This window comes from Asparagus officinalis, chromosome 3, assembly GCF_001876935.1.
Source record: "Asparagus officinalis chromosome 3, Aspof.V1, whole genome shotgun sequence".
In the NCBI taxonomy this organism is placed as follows: Eukaryota; Viridiplantae; Streptophyta; class Magnoliopsida; order Asparagales; family Asparagaceae; genus Asparagus; species Asparagus officinalis.
In genome coordinates, this window is record NC_033796.1 from 65,146,117 (window position 1) to 65,160,638 (window position 14,522).

A 14,522-nucleotide genomic window follows, 5' to 3' on the forward strand; every position below is an offset into this window, starting at 1 on the left:
ACCTCCCTCGATTACATTGATACATTTTGCAATCATTTATGCGTGGAATGAGTGGTTTTTTTTTTATTTGTTAAATATTGGGGGTTTTGGCTATGATGACAAGTATCATTTCTCGATGCTGATTATACCAATTTTTTTTTACATTTGGGACCAAATCCTGATGACTTAATTTGTGCGTGTCTGAGCCATTTACTTCCCCGACTAAATTAACTAGTTCTATTTTGATTGCAATTCTTGTCAAAATTCAATTTTTCTTCAGGTTTTCCTTCTAATCCAAAATGATTTGATTGAAAATTTGAGTTATTTTAGCTAATGACCTTTATGGGTTTCTAAGTAACGCTTGCAATCGATAGGAGTATCTTGAATTTATAAAGTTTAATCAACCATTAACCTTTAACCATGAAGGGAAAGGTTCTGTGATTATAAGAAATTCCGCGTTCTGAATGCTGATCTTTATTAGTATAACAGACTCTTATGCACCCATAGAATATGAGCAGCATGATTCTTGCAATCGTGTATTTTTACTTAATCATGTTTGTTATAGTTGTAATTTTAGTGTATGCATCTTATTTTTAAAGCTTTTGTCCATTTTTTTTTGCAGGTTTTTAATCTAAATTCTTGAAGTTCGCTTCCGTTCAGAGTAGCTTTTTAAGGGAAAATTTTGGAACACTGGTAAGGCTGAGTAGTTGTTGTTTTTTTTTTTTTTGTGAATAAAAATGCGATATTGATCTCTAATTACATTAACTCTATGGATTGATATTTTTAATATTATTTTGGTCAGTTAATTATGATTTTTGTAGCTCTTAAATCATATGCTAGGAAGTATGTCATTAGAGAATCTTAAAGACTCAATCTGAACTTGCTGAGAACCATGTAGAGTGATATTAGTGGTATAACTATACAAACATTCGTCGTTCTGATTGCTATTAATAAATGAGTTCTCTAACGGTGTCCTCGGACACCTGTTAACATGGCTTATCCATTTTCATTACTTCCTAAGAAGCTACGTCTCTATGTTTCCCACTTATTCTCTCTCTTCTTCCTTCAACTTTAGCATTTGTCTTCTTATTAGTAACAAATTTAAACTAAATAATCCTCTACAGCAAAAAGAAGAGACTCAATTTGTAGTACCTTCAAGGTAAGTATATTATAATTTTTAATTTTCTAATAACTTTTTATATAAAATAGTTATTGACATGTTTGTTTATTTTTTTTATTATGTGATAATTTGATAATAGGTTGAGGTCCAACATGATCAACGTCGCTTCCAACATGATCCATCCATCGATTATAAAAATAATGCATAATAAAAAATAATAAACAAACAAACTTATAACTAATTATATTTATGTAAAATTACTGGAAAATTGACGTATATATCGAACTCAAATTCAGATAAGCCCCTGTGGTTTGCTCTATGAATCTATTAAGCCCTTATACTATTTTTTGACTCTGTTAAGCCCTTATAGTTTTGGTTTTGATTCTATTTAGCCCTTTTAAGCCCTTATACTATTTTTTGACTCTGTTAAGCCCTTATAGTTTTGGTTTTGATTCTATTTAGCCCTTTAGTGATTTAAAATCCCAAACAGCAGTAAAATTAAAATTTCGGTAAGGGCATACCTGGAATATTGTGAAAGTTCACGTGCAACACACGTGCTTTAAGCATTCCGCTCTCTTCGCTTCTCCTGAGCTTTGATCATTTAATTCAATTGCATTGAACGTGGATCTTATAGGTGAAATTCAAAGTAAAAAAAGCTTATAAAAAAGAAACAAGAAAAAGAAGCATACCCATAATCAGAGGTTGAAAATTCATTGCAAATTCTATTTTCACATCAATTTCTAACTAATGTCACTTGCATCAAAAACATGGATGCAGATTGATCTGGCCAGTTACAGAATCTCAAAACACATTCTTAAACCAAAAAAACCTCCATAAAAGGCCAAAGAAAGAAGATTCAAATAAAAAAAATCTACTAAAGTTCATAAATAACACAAATATTAAACACTAGAGGTTCATAAAGAGACTGACAAATGCTAAATTCTTGGTATTCTGCTCCAAATAAGTTTGCCAGCTCTTCCTCTTGATATTATCGGGTTTGAAGGAGGTTGCTCCGCTTGTGTCACACATTGTCCATCTTCTGGTCCAATAGGAACATTAAACCCCATGAATACCTCGTTACTTGCATTTTCATATGCTTCAGCCATTGCTCCTGTCCGATCATTTTTCTTGAGTGGACATGTTCTTTGGTTATGTCCGACCACCTTGCAGACTTTACATGTAACTGTGTAACCCTTTCTTGATAGCTTTGAGCCCTTGGCAATTGCTTCTTCAGGATCTTTTCTCCTCTTCTTATTATTTTCTTTATCCTTAGACTTTTCCGTCATAGGTGGCAACAAAGGTTGAAGTTTTGAATGAGGCCAATGTCTCATTCCTCTGATTGGATGCAAAACTGGAGTGTAGGCTTGTATATACTTTTCTTTGGTGAACCACTCTGCAACAAAATCTTCAGGGTTGGCCCTCATCGCATAAATCACTGCCACTGCATGGCAACAAGGAATTCCACTGACCTGCCATTTGTAACAGCTGCATTTTTTGGTATTTATATCAACAGTAAACTGATCTCCGTTGCAGTGAACTTCCATTTCTCCAACCCCTGAAGGAATTGCTTTACAATACCTCTGACCATCTTTTGCTACCTCAATCTTCTTTTGTATTTTAGGCATCAACTTGAAATTTCTCCGGAATGCAGGCTCATTCCTCTTTTTTTCCAACCTTTGCATCAAATATCTTCTAATGGACTCCAACAAAGTGATAATAGGCTTCTCCCTTGCCTCCCTTATACATGAGTTAAAGCACTCGCTTATGTTATTCAACAATATGTCACAACTTGCTTCCAAACCAAATGCATGTCTGGACCATTGGTGGGCAGGCCTCGCATCCAACCATTCTCGCGCTTCAGAGTTATGAGCCTTGATTGCATCCATGTAGGAATTAAAATCAGCCTTCATTATTACCATAGCAGCTCCCCACAGTTGATCCTTCAAGTACTTCCCCTGGATAATGTACAATAATGAGTAAGCATGCATTCGTATAAAGCATTCATTTTGTAAGAATTCATGTAAAATGAAGTACCTTGAAACTCTCCTTAAAGTTTTGGTACAGATGCCTAACACAAAACCTATGAGCAGCTTCTGGTTGAGAATCTCCTACTGCTCTAATTAACCCCTATACATGTACAACAAGAAGTTGGAAAAATATTGATTTAGCATGAAACAATAGGAAAGATAACTTATTAATCAAATCATATACCTTTTGTTTGTCACTCATATAAGTCCACCCTTGCCCATCTCCACTGCCAATGTCTGCAACCAATAATTCCATAAACCACTCCCATGTAATGGCCCTCTCACCCTCAACAATTGCAAAAGCAAATGGATACATACAATTATTGCCATCTACCCCACAAGCTGTAAGGATAACACCCTTCATGTTTCCTCTCAAATGGCATGCATCTAACCCAATAAATGGTCTACACCCATTTTTAAACCCATCCCTCAAAGCTGAGAAACATATATAAATCCTTTGAAACCTTGCTTCATTCTCTGATTCAGGATAAACTTTCTTCACTTTCACAATGGTCCCGGGATTTGATTCAACTAATTCATTACAATAATCGTACAACTTTTGGAATTGTTGTACTTCAGAACCATTAATTTTTTCTAAACACAATGCCCTAGCTCTGCAAGCTGTACTCTTTGAGATTTGAAAATTAAATCTTGTGTGTATGTCTTCCATAATATCAACTGGTCTTGTATCTTGTCTGCGTAGTACTAACTCAAAACAGTTTTCTGCAACCCATTTAGTCGTGCATTGTGTGTTGTATCGAGTCCTAATGCAACTATGTTTAGCATCATACCTTTTTACTTGCAATGTTGTCTGATCTTCCCCGTGTATGGCAGAGGCATATAGTTGCCACTTGCAATCACCCCAACATATCAATCTCTGTCTCTTTGGTTCATTCTTTTTATAACGCACACTATAACCTCCCTTCATTGCATAATCCTTCACTGCATTTTTAAATGTCTTTAAATCAGAAAATATTTGGCCAACTTCAAATTGTGGTATTGGTCCATCATCAAAACTAAATTCAGAATATCCAGCATTCTCCTGCTCATCATCTGATTTTAGTGGAGACTTCAAATTGTCACTGTCTGCATAATCAGAGCCAAAATTATATCTCATTGCACAATTGTCATTTGGTTCAGCCTTTCCTCTGCTTTTCTTCTTTCTCTCATTACCTCCTTCCCCATCTCCATCAACTGCATTCTTATCATTGTGGTTGTCCAGATTTATCATATTAGTCTCACTAATATTATCATCTTCGATTTGTCTACACCAATCCAAATCTCCTACAGTTTGATCCCAATCATAGTCTAGTATCTCCATATCTTCACTCTGTATCAACACATAGTCATAGTCTAGTATCTCTGTATCTTCACTCTGTATCAACGCATCTTCTTTACTACTACCACTGCCATTACCTCTCGCTTCCATCTAAACACATTAGAAATACAAACAAGAGAAATCAAGGTATGGTCATCAAATATTCAAAAACTTGCAAATGAAAAGGAATATGCAACATGAATTTAACCTTATTTATTCTCTGATAAAAAAATTACATTATAATGAAAATTTCAGAAACATCATCATAAAGAGTTTATGGAAACTATGAAATAAATTATGCAAAACCTATGTTAATTTAAGCCCAAAGTTAAGAACTTTTCTCAATTAATCAGTTCAAATCAACAAAAATTTCTTTTAAATTTAACAAAATTAACAAACGACCAAAAGAAAGATACTAAGTGTATGAGTAAACATAAATACCGAATTAGGGATCACCAAAATTACCTCAAGACAGGAACCCATCGCCAATGTTGAACTTTGATTTTGCCCTAATAATCAGGAGCGATTTTGCCATCACGAGAGGAAAGAAGCCGGAGCAATTTTTCCCTAATAATATTTTTAGATTTCTCCTTATTAAACGATCATAATATGACTACTTTCGCAATATTCCAAGTATGCCCTTACCAAAATTTTAATTTTACTGGTGCTTGGGATTTTAAATCACCAAAGGGCTAAATAGAATCAAAACCAAAACTATAAGGGCTTAACAGAGTCAAAAAATAGTATAAGGGCTTAATAGATTCATAGAGCAAACCACAGGGGCTTATCTGAATTTGAGTTCCGTATATATCATACTTATCAATGTTTTAAAAAGCTAACACCTAGCCTATCTGGATCTCGGCAGAATCTTAACCACCCACTTAGGTCTTGGGAGCGCCTAGGAAGCATGAGTCACTTATGCAGATTACACCACTTAGGTCTTGATTGTGATTTTCCTTGTTGTAGCCTCCACATTTTTCAACCACCTCCGAAATCCTCTAGCCTCGTCGACTAACTATGAACACCTCGTCTATCTCCGACTTTCAAAATATCTTCTCCCCCACCACTTAACAAAGAAAGAAATCCACCTAAGCACATGGGCGGTAGGCACCAATCTGGTGCCTAGCGATGTCTAGCACTTCCTATAACATTGATATTTGTTATCAGTTATTATAACTAAAAAGTAAAAAATAAGAAAATTGCCTAGGCCCCGCCTAGGTTCTAGGCATCGGGTTCAGTGCCTAGACGGCCTAGCGCTTTCTGCAACCTTAATACTTCATGGAAGATACTAGTGGAATTAAAATTCTTCTTTTGCATCGATGGGACTCATTTTGTTTTAAATTTGCTTTCAATTAAAATGAAAACAAAATAGTTAAATTGATTTTTTAATCATTTTAAGGAAAAACCTAAAGGTTGGAGGGAAATAGACTATTTCTTTTTTCCTAGGTGTAAGCGGGGAGAGTTGAGTAGGAAGACTGAGTGGAAAACACAGGGGTCTGCCAGAGAGTTAAAAAGATGGAACCCTACTAGAAATTTCGATCAATAATTGCCATGACAGACTCTTCTGCACATAGAATATGGGTACCATTAATTTTGTATCATTGATTATAACTTGGTTTGTGTCTGTATTTCTTCCTATATTTTTAGTGATTACTCTTGACTTGATTTTTTATGTGTTATTTATCGGAATACATATATAGTGCTCCTATAGTTAAACCATTTTCCACTTTTGTAGTGTGGGGGTCCAATTTGTTCATTTCATATATTGAACATGCAAGTATAACACCAGGGGCAGTTGCCGTTTAAAAATTTAACAAGCTCACAAAATAAATCTTGTATGTTTCAGTATAATATCATTGAAGAAGAAATTGTCAAGAGAACTGTAGGAAAATAACTCAGTTTTTTCTTCACCTGCGTTGCAGATTTTGATCCTTCACATCGTTTTATAGCTTGAAATTTATAGAAGGTCTTGGTAGAAGAACTAAAGCCTTTAGTTTAGAGTATTGTTCACAGTATTTCTTTGCATTGTGAGCTTGAGCTTTTTAATCACTGCCTATGCATTTTAGCTTACGATATTTGAGCAGTCTCATTTCTTTCAATTACACTAGTGCAGTCTTTTGCATCAAATTATGGTTTGCAGATTAGATGTGTAAGTTCTAATTTGGATATTATAGTCTATAGCCAAGTGCGATAAGGTTAGTAGAAAGTCCTATGTGTTAGTCCCATGTAGATTTACCGAGGTCAGATGTTTTCAGATTGCCTGAGTTGTATTTTTGAGAAAAAGGTCATAAGGTACCCAAGAGTTGTAGATGGAAGGATCTCTCTTCCATAATGGCAAAAAGAACTATGGTATCACATTTCACTTTGATTTAATTTTCCTTAAAGAGAGGCTTGTTTTGTTTGGTAGAATGTATTTACAGACTTCTTGTTTGTGGGAGCGAAAATTCTTCCTGTTCTAGTTATGATGAACATGTTGTGCGTGTAGTATGCAGACTATTAAGCATTAAATATTTATGTGTTGCTTGTTGCAATTTTAAGTAATTTTTTATAATAATTTTGGTGTCAGTGAACATAACATATATATTTTGCCTAATATTTTTTTGGGACAAGCTAGATTAGCTTAACCTTCACGGATTGTGGTAGTGTATATAAACTATTCAAACTATTTGTTAAACTATATTTCACTTCCGTTAAATTGGTGTGAAAGCATATAACATACCTGCTATCATTCTTGCTTAACATGTTTCTTTTTAAGTTTTACTTGTTGTGGCTACTAACTATTGAATATTGATCAGATAAATCATATCGATTCATATACCATGAAATCCAAGGATAGCAAATAAACAACTCCTGATAGTTAGACATGTGGTAAATGCATTTGATGGTTGCCATTCACATTTAGCACATGGTTTTTGACGAACAATCGGTGGTCCTAAACATAGTTGCATGGAACCCATTCGTTCCTGTTCACGAAACGGGTGGGAGCATAATATGTCACTCATTAGGAATCGGATACGAGGGAGGGTATGCTTATCCGGTATGCCAGGGAACATGGTATGTTTTAAGCTCGGTTCTTAAATGTAAGACTTGAGATTTTGACGGAGTCAAATTTGAGAAATATGCTAGCTGATATTGGTAACGGTAAAAGAACCTTGAGAATCGTATAGCAATTAAGGTATGCATATTTCATTTGCTTGATTTCTCACATTTTTTTGTTGTTTATTCTTTGGAAAAAGAGCTATTTTTGTTCAAAATTTTAACAGCTTTGAATTATAAATCGGGTCGTTGGAGTCGGTGAATCAGGTCGTGTTTCATCATGAATTCAGGACGATTGTACCCGGTTCGCGGTTCACTATGGTGTCACTATGGTGTCCTATGTTCCCGACTTCTGTAGTCCTATTTCACTTCTATATACCATGTATGGAGGATCAGATTGTATATGAATACTTAGGATTTTCCTAATAGGTGGCATTGATTTTACTCTTTTCTATTCTTTAGACTTAAATGCTATATTATGGCTTAAATACCACCAATTTCTCCTGATACCTACTAGGGCTTAAATGTCATTATTTGATTGAGCAATTAAAAAATAATTTGCAAGCTTAAATAATATGAGTTTCATTTGATGAATCCTACGACTACCGGGAAATAAATAAATTGTTAATTAGGTTCACGATACACAAAGCTTAACTTAATCAATAATTAAGCTCAACATTAGTTATATTCGGATACGTAACAATTTAAAAAATTAAAGATATAAGCATATATTATAATAAAAAAATCCATGCTCTCCTAGTGCTTCAAAAAAAAGAAAAAGGATTTAAACTTTCACTTTCACAAGAGATCTCTCCCTCGTAAGAGCTCCTTCTACACCCTTCTTTCTCCTTCTACACCCTTCTTTCTACATGAAAAATATATGTTTCTCATCTTCTTTCATTGATACTCTTAAAAGATAAAACAAATTTTTCCTCTTCATGAGATAATAACTCATGATTATGCTTTGCAATGAACTCAGTTGCATACCACACTTTAGGAAAAATTTCTTGATCTTTTCAATGTAATACTCATATGAGCTATGCATAGACACTTAAAAAGGCAATTTACAAGAGTAAGGGGAATCTTGTGGGAAATAAAAGTTATATCCCATTTTTCGTTATGAAATTTTAGGAGAGCACATATTGTGTTATTGCTTATATTTTTCACTTATTCAAACTTTATGTATTTGAATCTAATAAAGTTGTGTTTTATTGTTAGTTAAGTTAAACTTTATGTACTGTGAATCTAATTAGTAGTTTAGTTTGTTTATGGGTTTTCATATGGTCCACAAAGATGGAACTCAGATTGTCCAACCCTGAAAATTATTTGAGTACTCAATTAAACGATGACATTTTAAGTCATATTGGGAATGAGTAGAAAGTGGTGGCACTGTGGCATTTAAGTCAGAATATTGGCATTAAGCTAATAAGTAAAAATAGTGGCATTTAATCCATATAATATACAAGAAACCCAAATAGTTATGCATTTATACAATAAAATATCCATGCTACAAATGAACGAGAAATATTTAAGTTTGTTAGATGTTATTAATTGTTTGTGCATTTGGGTTAATATCTATTATTTCCTAAGTACTTCAAATCAGAAGTCATACGTGTACCCATACCGAAGCTACTTGGACACTTCTTGAACATATGCATACATTTATTTAGCTGTATGCTCAATTACTTAATACATGTTTTAATTTAAAATAATTCTCATACACTTCTTGACTTATATTCTACACTGAACATCTATTTCTTAATACTGATCTTATGTAAATTGTTAATTGTAATACTTATAAATATGCATAACATACATATATATACCAGTGTCGCCATACCGTACCTTTTACGAATTTGTTGTGTCCCGTACCCGTACTAATACCGTCACCTAGCAACTTAGGTTAGTATCCATATCTGCTTAGGTAAACCCTCCTAATATTTATTTGAGAGGTTGTAGGATTATGAGAATGATAACTTATTCTTCTTTCTCTACATGCATCAAAGCCTACTTCTTGATCCCAGAGAACACTCTTTTTAGACATCGAGACCAATGAGACCGTAAGCACCGCCTCCATACTTCACCTTAGCGGCCTCGACAACAACTTAGGCTTTAACATGAGCAATTTCGTTTGAGTTCTCTTCAAATCTAGTGAGGTTATTGATTCCTTATTCTTCTTTGGCAAAAGAATCAAAGTTATTGGTCATTCAATGAGAATAACTGAAATCATTTGTTCACCGTGAACAATAACTATTGTAAACAGTACCTTATGATACTGTTCATGTGAACAATAGTTTTGGTTGTTTGTTGACTCTTCTACAACTTCTCTAATTTCTTATCAGCAATGTTCCTTGATGTTTAATATCCATCGTTAAAGGGTGCAGAAATTAAGATCGAGCAGGTGAGAAACCGATTGGCCGATTTTCTTTACCCCTATTTTGCTTCTTGCTAAAACCCACCTGGGGTTCCTCCTATTCTATGTGTCATTTGAGCTCCAATGTAGGTTTTTAAGACTTGGTTCCTATGGAGAGAGCCTTCTATTGCTGGCTGGCTGTGTATTGATCTGGTTGTCTCCTTATTTGGCTGTCTATTAAGTTGGTTGTCTACTTATCTGATTGTTGATTGATCACAGAAATAATATTTTTCATGTGATCTCTCTGTCTTGTTGGTACTTTGTGAGATATATTTCTGCTCCGCTATAGCTACCTCAGGTGAAACAAACACGTGTATAATGCCTTTAACTACTGACAAAGTTCACTTTACTAAACTCTTTCTTGTAGTTGTTATGTTCTTATTCTTATGTGTAGCAAGCTAGGCATGCTTGGTATATATGTTCCAGCTTGAGGGAGCTTGAGGGAGAGCGTTGGATATTATTAATCGTTTAGCTATTTGTATGCGTAGGTTTGATATCCAGCACACTGATGTAAACCCTCTTAATCTCTATTTAAGACTGGTTAGGGTTTATTCGAATAATAATTTTATCATATTTCCCTCTACAAAGTCCTACTACAGATTTAAATGGCATCGAATCCAAGGATGCATTCACCAATTGATTTGAGAATTCAACCCAACATAACGAACCCTTGATTCTTATGTTGAATTAGAGGACTCAGGTTTATGTTGAAGGAAAGAAGAGTAGCTGGAGGGCAAAAGCTTCTGCATTCCACATGATCGATCATCTGATATGCGCTGATCATAAATTATTTGAACCGCATATTTCAGAGAAGAATTATTCTTTTCAAGCCAGTTGTTATTGTTTAACAAAAAGAATATAAAGAGAGAGAAATCGTGGAGAGATGGACAGACGAAGATGTCAATGATGTCATTGAGGCATGAGAATGCAGGCGAATGAACAAAGGTAGCTAAAGTTTGTGCCATGATACCGTCGTACTAAAAAAAAATGTTAAGGGAGAAAAATTTGTAGAACGATTGTTATATTTTTTTCTTGTATATTTTTTGTACAAATGTACACCTATTTATGTACTATTTGATCCTTCAGACCTGTTGCCTACCAGTGATTTTAAGGCATCAATTGTTTTATCAATATAAAGTCAAATACCATGTACTAAATTTGAATGATAATTATCACATGCATTTGAAGCATCCGCCTAGCCATTGAAAATTGAATGATTCCATTATTCCATCCTCGGAGTGGACATGATTTTAACCCATCCAATAAATCTAGTCAATACTCAATGTTCGTGTTGAAGTAACCAAAACAAAGTTGTATTGATGGGTATGTAGCAGAACAATCAACAAAGTGGATCTTAATTGTAACTTTGGCTTTAATCCCACCAGTCTTTTGTAATTTTTTTTAACAATAAATTGGCTGTATGATTTTTTTTTTTTTTTTTTTTTCGAGTTATTCTACCAGGTTCTGTGTTTGAATGAAAGAACCATGTTACAGCACAAAATGCGCCAGGATGCCAATGGAGTATTCCAGAATTGCCCCTCCAAAATAAGAATCATGTTTGGTTTTGTTCTCATAGTCTGAGTTACTTAGATGCATGTGTTCATCTCATCTCTGGTTACTTTTGAGTATCATGCAGCTGACTGTGGACTACTACACGATTCATATTTTGATACGAAGAGAAGATCCTACTTTGTTGAGCACCTAATATTTAGGTTGTGTAAACAACAAAAGATGATGGGGGGTTTTTTTTTGGGGCCTAATTTGGGATTTCTTGTTTGTGAACTTCAGTTTGCAGAAAAGTTTGAGAAGGATCAAGCTTTGTGCTGAAGATTTGGCAATTAATATTGCTTCATGAGAGACTGAAGTAAAGCTGAAGAGTAGGAGTCTGCTCCTGTTGTTGTTGTGTTAATTGCTGCCCACATATGTTAGATGCTGTCATCTTGCAAAGGGAGAGAATACTTTGTTTCTAAAACTCAGGACTTTGTCAGCAATGGAGTTGTACTGCTGAGGGGGGCAACAGACCTGAGCTTTACTGCCACCTTACAAAGCTTTTTTAAGCTACTACAGTATTCTGTATGTTATTTCTACATTCTTTTTCTTTACTTTTTCTGTACTGGAATTATGTGTGCTTTAGGCTAAATTTGAATGCAAATTGTTAAAACTGACAATATTTCCATCTTTTAGGAGTCATTCCGTAATTGAAGATTGGAAGTGGTATTCTCATAGCACAGCCATGATCAATTTTAGCTGTAAATAGAGAACTTTACATGATCAACTGAAATCCCAAAGTTCTATACACAGCAAAAGAGAGTGAGTATGCACCAAAGTGTTGGTAGATGGACTCATTATGCGACAGAGAGAGACGTTTCTCAGTTAGCGGCCATCACCAAGCAGAACCCCACAGGCCAGAAATAGAGGGGGAACCAAATGCTGACAAAAATTGTCTCACGAATTCTCTTATATATATAAATCATTACGTTTTGGGAAACATCCTGTGTTAAGAGTAGAAATTGGCATGGAGAGTTTCCATTCAGGGAAAAAATTTACAAAAATATCATGAAATTTGGAGAGCTTTGCACGGTAGTATTACCATAGTTCTCCTAACGTCGGATGGCCTTTGCTAATTTCATGCCAAGGATAATAGATGCCAAATTTCAGCCAACTTGCATGGTAGTATTGTACGCTAGTAGTTTTGTGAGGTTTACCCTTCTCTCTCTACTCGTGCTCACCTCATACCGTCCTTGAGCTCTAAATCTCTTCTTTGTAAAACCAACAATCATGGAGCTGGAGTATGCAGGCTGGTGAGGAAAATCAACTGAAAAAGGATGATTCCTTCATCTCACAGCTGTCTAAAGCAGAAAAGGGAGAGGATGGATTGACCTCCACCTTTGCCAAATCCAGCAAGCGGCCGTACAGTGCCAATAATACTCTATGAGACCAAACAATGATGTGGAATCTTTCTTAGAATCCAATGCGTTTCTCCCACAACCAGCATCTTTTTAGGATCAGTTTTCAACTCTCCCCTTGATCGAACTCCTCCCTAAACTGATTCGGTTCTGGAGTGGCCGGAGATGGACCAATTCCGGACTGGTTTATGGTCGAAAATTAGCCTAACAAAATCAGTTTAAGCCCTGCCCTGGTCCAGTTATTTGCCAAACAAAGATCATGATTTGAGCTTGGTTTTGTTCTACTAAACCGGTTTTAAGTTGGAGTTTTACCGATTGCCTGCTCATTAACAAGAAGTTTGTATTGAGCATAGATGGTTCAGATTTTGGAATTCACTCATATAACGTATGATATACATTCATTTTATTTTGTATACTATATAATTAGTACGTTCGTATGACGCAAGAAAACAGATCAAAGGAACATAAGGGGTGTGTTTGGCAACCAACAAAAGGGTGACCGAGTTTGAACATGATCATGTTCCTCAAATGAAATGTGTTTAGGAAAAAGAAAAAGTAGGCCAACTCTAGCCCAAATTTTCTGACACCAGAAAAGGTCACTTAAATGGTTATTTTTTCATCCAGCCAATCAAAATAGATGGGCATTTCTTCTTAAAACTGGACAAGAATTGGTCCGGACCAAGTTATTAGAAGATCACCAAACTGACCAAGAATTTAATACATGCAACACACAACAATGGGATTAGTGTTGCACAGAGATGGACAAGTAGTGACAAAGCAGATAAAGGTAATAGTCAGATCCAAATTTTTTAACTACGGAATGGATAATGAGCTCAAATTTCAAACTCCATATTGAACAAACAATCTATTACATAACTCCGCAGGCAAAATACAAAGCCTAAAATTATTTAAGCAGTGCAATACAAGAACAAAGGCAATCCTTAGCAAACCATACATGCAGTCAAAACAACACAAACAACATACAGAATGTATGATTAACAAACTGAAATAAACAACAAAAAGAAAAGTTTATAAGATGTGTGGTCTTCTAAAACTCAGCCACAGACCATCCTTCATCCTTTCTGCTACTTTCGGTGACCTTCTCTTGTCAGTGGATTTTCCATCTTTTTCATTCCTTTTGATGCTATTTTCACTATGTCAGAAGTTTAGAGAGAGGGTACAGTTGATGGAGGATCTACAAGGTTGGAACCGAGATCATCACACTGGTTATTGGCCCTCGGGCTACTTCCGCTGCTACTTGAGAGAGAACCGAAGGTAGTCTTTTGTAGGACACCAGTTGGTGATGCCTCTGCCTCCAATCTTGGGCTCGAGTCCCACCCATCAGTCAATAGATTCAAAGATGAAGAAGAACAATTTTTGCTGAGACCTTTTGGTGTGCTATTGGTGTTGTTTAAGACCTCTCCTAGTGGTCCACCAAGAGTAGGCTCCCAAGATATTGGTACCCAGTTGTGCGTGTGCCTTTCATTCCCTTCATTTATAGCATCAAATTCCCGAGAAAGTCTAAGGGGAGAAAGAGCAAGCTTTTCTCGGTTCGGGGAGTTGGATGAGGATGAGAAATCAGTAGGGATTGAGATCGAGAGTTGGGTCCTTTCTGAGTGGGATTTGGGCCAGTCATCGATGAAATGCCGAAGGGGTTGAGTTTGGGAGTGTCCATCATCGTCAAAGCTGATGTTAGCAGGGTAGGAGGTTCTTGAAGGGTTGA

The 14,522-nt window shown here is 35.5% G+C and overlaps 3 protein-coding genes across 3 annotated transcripts in view; all 3 read right to left on the reverse strand.

Moving 5' to 3' along the window:
- Window positions 2,035–3,235, reverse strand: LOC109835225. The gene has a single exon (XM_020403210.1). It carries the CDS (start codon window positions 3,085–3,087, stop codon window positions 2,035–2,037), a length of 1,053 nt encoding a protein of 350 aa, XP_020258799.1. The 5' UTR covers window positions 3,088–3,235.
- Window positions 3,116–4,927, reverse strand: LOC109835226. Its single transcript, XM_020403211.1, has 4 exons — window positions 4,910–4,927; window positions 4,653–4,664; window positions 3,311–4,555; window positions 3,116–3,226 (listed from the first exon to the last, which is right to left on the reverse strand). The coding sequence occupies exons 1-4, from the start codon at window positions 4,925–4,927 to the stop codon at window positions 3,116–3,118; spliced, it is 1,386 nt and encodes a 461-aa protein (XP_020258800.1).
- LOC109834278 (growth-regulating factor 6-like) overlaps window positions 13,618–14,522 on the reverse strand; it is a 5,382-nt gene continuing 4,477 nt past the window's right edge. The window contains exon 4 of the mRNA XM_020402256.1: window positions 13,618–14,522. This exon is cut by the window's right edge and continues 173 nt beyond it. Within this exon, the coding sequence (XP_020257845.1) occupies window positions 13,966–14,522 (557 nt within the window). The 3' untranslated portion in view covers window positions 13,618–13,965.

What these genes read in the sequence shown, in the direction of transcription:
- LOC109835226 (XM_020403211.1), bottom strand. An exon ending in ATATGAGTGACAAACAAAAG is followed by an intron (nt 3,227 to 3,310) that starts GTATATGATTTG and finishes GTACATGTATAG; the next exon opens with GGGTTAATTAGAGCAGTAGG.
- LOC109835225 (XM_020403210.1), bottom strand. Translation starts at nt 3,087, where the DNA reads ATGCATGCTTACTCATTATTGTACATTATCCAGGGGAAGTACTTGAAG.